At 37.9% G+C, this 8,778-nt stretch overlaps 1 protein-coding gene across 4 annotated transcripts in view; it reads right to left on the bottom strand.

The window, feature by feature from the left end:
- The window catches only part of tbc1d22b (TBC1 domain family, member 22B), a 46,174-nt gene extending 37,714 nt beyond the window's left edge, over nucleotides 1-8,460 (bottom strand). For 2 of the 4 annotated variants that reach the window (XM_057356616.1, XM_057356619.1), the window contains exons 1-5: nucleotides 8,174-8,460; nucleotides 4,960-5,016; nucleotides 4,026-4,381; nucleotides 3,715-3,882; nucleotides 1,652-1,722 (exon numbers count right to left, since the gene is read on the bottom strand). In XM_057356616.1, the coding sequence (XP_057212599.1) occupies nucleotides 1,652-1,722; nucleotides 3,715-3,882; nucleotides 4,026-4,381; nucleotides 4,960-5,016; nucleotides 8,174-8,229 (708 nt within the window). In that variant the 5' untranslated portion in view covers nucleotides 8,230-8,460. The remainder of the gene's footprint in view (nucleotides 1-1,651; nucleotides 1,723-3,714; nucleotides 3,883-4,025; nucleotides 4,382-4,959; nucleotides 5,017-8,173) is intronic. The other 2 variants (XM_057356618.1, XM_057356617.1) reach the window with 2 other exon arrangements.
- Nucleotides 8,461-8,778: the final 318 nt, after the last annotated feature.

Raw genomic sequence — 8,778 nt, forward strand, 5'->3', positions numbered from 1 at the left:
GCTTCACATTAGGATTATTTCAGCACGCATCTACCTCGGTAACTTTATACATAAAGAATGATTCTGTTTAATCCTCGGCAAACATCGCATGAAGCAGGAAATGCTTGAAGGAGCCGGGTTGAGGTGGGGATCTGCTAGTACAGCTTAGCCTGGAGGTGTGTGTTATTGACTGTGTAAGCATGAGCCAGAAAGTCAAATGAGTCTTGTAAAGCACTCTCCGAGCATCCTCGCGCAAGCAGTCATAACGCGGCGACCCACTCGAGCCCTTCTATGATGGTGTTGGCAATTCTGCTGACATAAATTGCTCGCCAAGGGAAATAATGCAATACAAATCAATACTGCACATTAAACTGAGAATGCCAAAGAAGTTTTATACTCTCTGATAGTCTATGCAGAATGAAAACGAACGGTTATAGCAGACGTCTTGTGCTGCATGTAAACAGTAAATGTGCAATACAATGTGTTTTTGTAAGTAGAATTGTTGGTTATCAAATAACAACAGCTAGTTTAAATCACTACAAAGAACAGAAAAATGTATTTAGTTGAATTTCAAAAGAATTCTATTTAGCATTTGAGAATGCCGAAGGTGCTAGCATTTAGCTCATACATTAATGAGGGCTGCGGTCTCCATATTTGTTTTGCGGAGGAGGTCCAGACAATACTTTTTTAAATACATAATGTTTAAAATCAATCAATCTAATGTTTTATCAGGCCATTTACTTTATATTCTGATAGCCACAATCTGTATGAAGCATAGACGGTCTGGTAACTGAGAAAATATGTTGTAGGATCTGGTGCTGAAGCGAAGTCCCAGTGGTCTATTTTAATATTTTAAAAAACTACTGACAACAACATGTAACAACTGAAATAAATATATCATGAGCAGGAGTACTTACAACGTTACTAACAGCCTTTCCATGCCATTCATACTAGAACTGATTCTAAATATTCTTTCCAATTAAAACACGATTCACAATGAAATGCTCTTAACATGCTGGTTATATATGCTATTAATATCATAAATGCTATATGTAGATACAAGACGTTATGTTTTATAATCTGTCACAAACCTATATAGCAAACAGTAAACTGACTGACAGCTAAAAATACTTTATTACTGCTGCATTTTACTTTACTTAAGCGTTACAGAAAAAGTGTCCATTTATTCACCTACACTTGGTGTCTGCAGGTCTTTATATGCGACGTCACATGACCTCAGAAAATAAGTCTTGTTTTAAGACAAAAAATATGAAATTTCTGTGAATATTTGCTTAGAACAAGCAAAAAAATCTGCCAAGAATTTTTTGTTGCTGGATTCAACACTGGAAACTTCATCCCAAAATAAAAATGATGTCTTCATTTACTCGACCTCATGTCATTCAAAACCTGTACATGACTCTTTCTTTTCTAGAGCACAAAAGAAGATATTTTGAGAATTGTCGCAGTGGTTTTGAGTCCATACGTTGCACATCAATGGGGACCAATTTTGCTTAAGAATTGGGGTGGAGTAAATGATGAATAAATTTTCATTTTTGGGTGAACTATTCCTTTAATTCTCCATTCATCTCACTTTTCTTTGCTGTATTTTCATTTCTGTCCGTTTGATTCAAAGTGGCAATTGTAAAAATTAAAAGTACAGGTATCTACTTACAGATAACAGTCTCCATGTGACTGGCCGAACTTCACGTGGGATACCTGACCAACTATGCTTTCGTAACTCTTCTGTACAAATAAATAAAAAAACAGACATACACATTACTAAAGCATTAACAATACACATAACACATTCAATCAATTAGGGTTTAAATTACATTAACACTTAAAAGCATCAACAATTTATCTGTATGCCGTGATAGATCATCACGTGAGATGCACATCGAATAAACAGTCAATCTTTCATCGCAGGACAGGCGACACTCATATAGTCAATAAACAATTATTTTTAATTAACAAACGCAATCACACGTTCACCGCTATGCCACTGTGATCTCCGCTAACTCCAATTCGACAGTTACGCTTGGTACTTGACCCGGGCATCGATTTGAAAAATTATTGCTAAAGAGTACAAGTGATCGAAGAATGCCTTGGGACTTGCATTTTACAATACGTGGCAAATAGTTGCCATTACAACTAGTGAATTTACGACAAATTCTCTCCATCTTACTTTTGAGTTTTTATTAAAGGTAAAGTTCACCCAAACATTTAAATTCTGTCATGAATTACTAAACCTCAAGTTGTTCCAAACCTATATACATTTCTTTGTTCTGTTCAACACAAATATAGATATTTAGAAAAATGTCAGCAACTGAGGTTTCAGGGGCACCATTGACTACCATAGGAGAAAAAAATAAAATGGTTGTCAAAGGTACCATAGAACTGTTTTTCTAAATTCTTCAAAATATCTTTGTTTGTGTTCAACAGAACAAACTTCGTTTTCCTAAATTCGTAAAAATATCTTCTTTTGTGTTCGACAGAACAAAAATAATATACAATATTTTTTTCTACTATGGTAGTCAATGGTGCCCCAGAAATTTCAGTTGCTAGCATTCTTCCAAATATCTTTCTCAAACAAAGAAAGAAAAAAAACCAAACAAAGAAATTGACACAGGTTTGGAACAACTTGAGAGTGAGTAATTCATGACAGAATTCTCATTTTTAGGTGAACTATCCCTTTAACTGGTTTGTTTTTACTTTGTTGTTGTTGTTATAAAGACAATAACCTGCATAAATAACAACGCAGGTGGACGATATTGAACAATACATTCGCGACCTGCACAGGTGCTGAAATTTACAGTCCCGTTGGGGTCATCGCGATCAATGAGCGTTAAAACCACATCTACGAAAACTCAAAGGCTGATAAACATCTGGCGAGATTGCTCCAGGGTCATTTTGAGTTACAACAAACACGAATGCGATATGAAAACGCGTCTGAAATACTAATGGTTTTGGACACCTGCCAAGCATAATACGATAGCGAAATGATGAAAGATCCCAGAAGCCATTATGAACCCTGGATTCTGTGTGAGGAACCCCCTCCAACTATATCACCAGAACATTTTTCATAACGCTCTGAGAAAGAAGTGCATAAGCATGATTTTTCTCCAATGACTGATGATCTTCATTCCCCTGTGATTTGGGCCTGTCACTCAGGATGCTCGGGGCGTGCGGAGGCTGAAACTTCGTTAAAAAGCACGGAAGACTGAGTTTCTTTGCTGCCATCATTATGGTAACTGCGGCACAAATGAGCAAAGGCACTTGTTTTTTCGCTCCGTCGGCTCGCAGGTGCGCTCGAAGATACGACCGGTTGGAGGGCGTGAAGCGAACAGAAGGGCCTCTCAGCGTGAATTCAGGAAGACTGGGATAACACCACGGACGAGACTCATCTATCCTGCCATCCGACACCCTTCTACCTGGCAAAGAGATTCGGCTGGAGGCGGGGAAACAGGCGGGAAAACGATGGTATAACAAATGAAGGACTTTTATATCTTACAAACAACCAGGGGATTAGAAACGACCTGAAAAGTGGGGAGAGAGACTTTTCTAATCCCTACCAGTTTCACATTTTCTATTTCTACATTTCGGTTTCCAAAAAGGAGTCACAATGGCCAATCTAAACAAGAAATTTCCAAGTGTCTAGTTTGAAAGACACGCCATCATGTTTTAATTTTAATGCTAAAACAAATTAAGCAGAAATTATCGTTTTTATTAACCTACCCAGGTCAGTGTTGGGGCTGGCAAGCAGCTGTTTAAATTTATCCAATCGAGTTTTCTCCCTCACTGTCATGGGCGGAGCTCCTGAGGAATTTTGGTCCGAAATGCGGGCAACCAGCGGTATAAGGGGCCGTAAGGGAAGTGACTGCTGTTTCTGTAGGGTACTACGTGCTGTGTGGGATAAAGAACAAAACAAAAAGGCACAAATACCGAGCGTTATATATTTTAATTGATTCCCCTCTGAACACATTTGACCTTTATGATTTTGCATGCATGATAAAATGATGGCTTTTAAACAGCAGCTACTTGCAAACCTGCATTAACATTCAGCTGAGCATCACTACAGGACTTCACCACCCTGCCATTGGCCGTACCGCTCTCAACATCAAGTTGAACTGCATCAGGCTTTGTGCTGATTGGCTCCTGTGTGTCCAGTGGGCGGGGCTGTGTGTCTTTGTCCTCCAGGGCTTTGGAGAGTTTGAGGCTGGGAGTTTGAGGTGTGGATCGTGATTGGACAGGTGAGGATGAGGTCTGTTGGAGACCGAATGTACCATCATCCTCTTCATCATCAATGTCCCACGCGTCATTGGTACTGCGTGCAAATTCATGGAACGATGACGCCTTTTTGGATTTGGTGTTGACGGTGCTTGCTTTTGGAGTGTCTTTAAATCTGAAAAAAAAAATGTTGCAAGATTCTTGAACAGTGACAGCAGAAAATAAATCTCGCTACATTACTACAAGACAAACACAAAAATAAACCTCTACAATAAAAGTGGCAATTTTGAGTTATCGTAAGGTGTCCTGCATAATGTTGCAAGACAAACAACTTGAAAACAGATGTACTGCACAGAAAGACTCAATTCAAAGGCTGCATCCTCAGGAGGTTTATTATTTCAGAAAAGCAACCGCTACAATTCAAGATAAGAATGAAACTACAATGATTACATCTTAAGAGAAAAACATTTTTATAATGTTTTTTTAGTTGAAATGAGACGACCACGATGACGTTTGGGGTCAACAAATGCGACCTCCGAAAGCCGCAGCCTTCAAATTTAGACGCAGCTATACAGTTCATGAAAATAACAAAAAGAACACACACATATATGATACGATATATGATAAAAAGATGATGCACATCTTGCACGCAAACACATGTTTGTTTATAGATCCGTGAAAGTAAAAATGAAGAAAATGACCGGAGGAAAAACTAAAGGGGGGATGCTTGACGTTACAGTTAGCAGGACTTACTGACGGTGTCTCCGTGGATCCAAAGGGGGGTGCTGTGCTCCATATACTGGCTGTAAGCTAAGAGAAATAAAATCTTACATGGACTATAAACAGAGTGAATAACACAGAGCTGGGTGACAGACACCGTGTATTTGATTTTATTCTATTTATTTATCTATTACTTTTTTTATTATAATGTGTGTGAAGCTGCTTTGCAACAATGAAATTGTGAAAAGCGCTATATAAATAAAATTGACTTGACTTGACACCTGTAACTTTTTTATTATGAGTGTTTTATGACTAGCGTCATCAAAATGAATATGTTTCACAAATGCAATATCTACAAATATCAACAAAACATTTATTTCATACATTTTAGCTTCTTTAAACTAACCTACATTTACAGTTCTGCAATACTCTTTTAAATCAACAAACTTCATGAGGTGCATCATGGAATGGTTTTAAATTAAATTAAAGGAATTCCCATGTTTCCTGGCCACTTGTTGGTTGATTTTTTGGATTTGGACCAACAAATCAATAAATAATCAATGCAAATCTGTAAAGTAATTAAAAGCATAAATATTTTTTGACAACGCAATCTGGTGACATTCAAAGCACAACAATGAGTTTAAAACTGCGCTTAACGTCTCAAATCAAAAATCACGAAAAGGATATGAAATTGATTGAATGACAAAAGCATTTCAAACTCAGTGCGACGCGAACAATGCGGCTTAATTTTAAAATGTCAAAATGATTAGGAACAAAGTAGATTGTGATTGTCGGATGCGTCACCCAGCTCCAATCAGAAACACAGGGAAAGCAAAGAGGACTAGAGACACACACACAGTTTAAGGCAATTCTTGAACAGTGACAGCAGAAAATAAATCTCGCTACATTACTACAAGACAAACACAAAAATAAACCTCTACAATAATAGTGGCAATTCTGAGTTATCGTACGGTGTCCTGTCCTGCATAATCATAAAGTAAGTCCAAACATTCCCGTGCTAAGCAGAATCTTCAAGGTAACACGGACCAGTTGGTACGTTGTTTGGTTTTTACAAGGCCATTTTTCTGTTGATAACCGCTGAAACCATCACAATAGTAAATGTATTATGTGCAAATGGAGCTGCAAGATAATTGGCAAAAGAATGCACAATGCATTTCAAACACGCCTCATCAATTTACATGCAGCAAGGTTGAATAAAAGGTAAATTACTTCCAGATATGTAAGCAAGCAGAATGCATTTGCATTAAATATTGGGTTGTGAGCGAGGAGCATATTTGAGTAAGTGAGGAGTTTCCCAGAGGGCACTGTTATCTTAAACACGTAGTGTTCCTTCCCCTAGTCTACACACACACACTGGGCTTTATCACACTACACATATAAATGTTAAAACGGTAAAAACAAAACGCAGACAGAATACAAAAATGAACTTCCCTTCAAAACATTATAGTAAAGACACGCTCTATTGTGACTCACATAGTTGTGGCAGAGCACAAGCTACAGTTTCTGAGAGGCATCTAGTAACAATTTTGCATGCTCTGTCCTTTCTGTAGACTGAGATAAGTAGGAGGGAAGTGGCCACACCTCTTATGCACTCATGCTATGCCCACTGTGTCATCCAACAAGTGCAACGGATCCAGCCGAACAACAATTCAAATGCTGAATTCACAACCACGCCCTAACAAGGCCGCTTCTGCTCGGCCTGCTTATCTTCCTTCATCTCCAAGGGGAATTCCATCGGTTTTCCAACATAATCACTCTCGTTGCGCTCCATTCATAATAGCTGTCCAGACATCATGAGGAGTACAGTGAAACTGATTGTGATGTAGTGATCATGAAACCAAATCATTAGTTTAAAAGTACACTCATGAGAACAAATATTTACTGTTTTGGTTTACATTTTTTTTATTTTGGAGCCACTGCAGTGTGTGGGACTTAATCTCTCCTTCCTACAACAAATGAATAAACAAAAACATTCAAATATTGGTGACACTCTGGAGGCGTATTTAAGCATATTTTGAATAATTTGAGAACCATATGTGCCCCGGGATAAGATTAGTATGATAAAGCGCATCCAAAAACTGACAATACAACAATTCTATTTAATAAAAATCTTGCTTTGGCCGTACACATGGATACAGTCGACAAGAGACTTACTAGTAGTACATGTATGTAAATCCTTTCATCAAACGCCAAACTGTATCTACAACTCAAAACAAGACCTTGATCGCGAATGACTAATGTCAAGGTCAAATGAATAAGATAATCAGAAGCTATTGAAATAACATATGATCAGGAAGTTTCTGTACTTAACTTTAATACCTGACACCATAAAATTGCTATCTTTTAGCTATATAAACAGACTGAACCCAGACTCAGTGCTAAAATACCACTAAAATAAGGTGGAAATGACCCCTACGTATTTATATATAGTTAAAAAAGTGCCATCATGAAAGAAAATCCACTTAAAATATATTCCACTGTTTTATGTGTTAATGTTTTTTTTTTTTAAGTTACTTTACTGCTGTACACATGTGGATGCGGTAATGATAGCAAAAACTGATTGCATGCAAGTTCCTCTTTATGACAATTATGCAACCGCCAATGTAATATTTAAACTGTCAAGTCAACACAAGCGCTTTGATACAAATCCTCGTCTCTCACTCATACAGAGAATCAGTTGAACAGATTCTCATAAAAATCCAAAGATCTGCAAAGTCGACGACTCTGTCCAGTCAAAACAAAAGGTCCTTCAGCACACAGTAGTGACACATAATAATTTAAACTTGCAAATAAAGCAAAACTACAAGCCTATGAGTTGAGTGTTTTGACAATAACACTGCAAACAACAATTCATAACCACAATTCATGCCACAGTTTTACTTCAGTAACAACTATTATTGTTAGTTGTGATGGTGAAGTTTACCATGGTAAATTTAGCAATAGTTAACATAAACCACGATTACTTGTAGGCATTACATGGCAACATGTTAAAGACATAATAACATATTTCCCTTATGCCCCAAATCATCGGACTTTTGTGCATTAAAGGCGCACAGACTCAAAAATAATGCGGTCTAGTTAGTCAGATCACTAGATTTTGAGACACAGCCACAGGGTTCAGTAAACAAAGCAGGTTGTCAGGGCTAAAACTAAAGATGTAGTCACATATAAGCATTAAAGTATGAAGTTACGCGACTGTGGAGAGGGAAAAGATAATTAAATTCACCTTCCGGGAACCTTTGCGTTCCTTCTCCAGAAATGAATCCTGTTGTCGGTGGCCATGACAGTAAGACGCCCGATTCCCCTCTCTCTCAAACGGCCATAAAACCCGACAACACGCCGATCGCCCACATGTGCGAATGTACAGCAGCGAAAACGGCGCTATTTGTTTTGTCCACGAATGTGTAACTTTGTTTTCGATTAGTTATTGCTCGTATTTTGTCAACATAGAACAAGCTTACAGCTGTTCTGGATGGACGCCGCCATCTTGGTGGCGCTTGAGGTCGCGCTGTGATTGGCTGAGATGAACAGGTGCATTGAAGCGAACCAATGGGATTAAAGCTTTATTGAAAGGCGTCGTGTAATTTAGTTGTGACAATACTCACGAGTATTTCCTGAGTTTTATTTTCACAACCTATTTTATTTATAGCTGTTTTGAGAAGAACTGATAATTACTGTAGTTAACCACGCTCCATTTGTGTAACTTTGTTGTTTATGTACATGTGTACATATGTCTAAATGTAAATGTACAGTAAACTGTGGTTATTCGTTGCTGAAAGAAAGAAAGAAAGATACAGGACAAGGGCACGCTGAAGTATTATGTGTTACCAT

Source organism: Triplophysa rosa, linkage group LG17, assembly GCF_024868665.1.
Source record: "Triplophysa rosa linkage group LG17, Trosa_1v2, whole genome shotgun sequence".
In the NCBI taxonomy this organism is placed as follows: Eukaryota; Metazoa; Chordata; class Actinopteri; order Cypriniformes; family Nemacheilidae; genus Triplophysa; species Triplophysa rosa.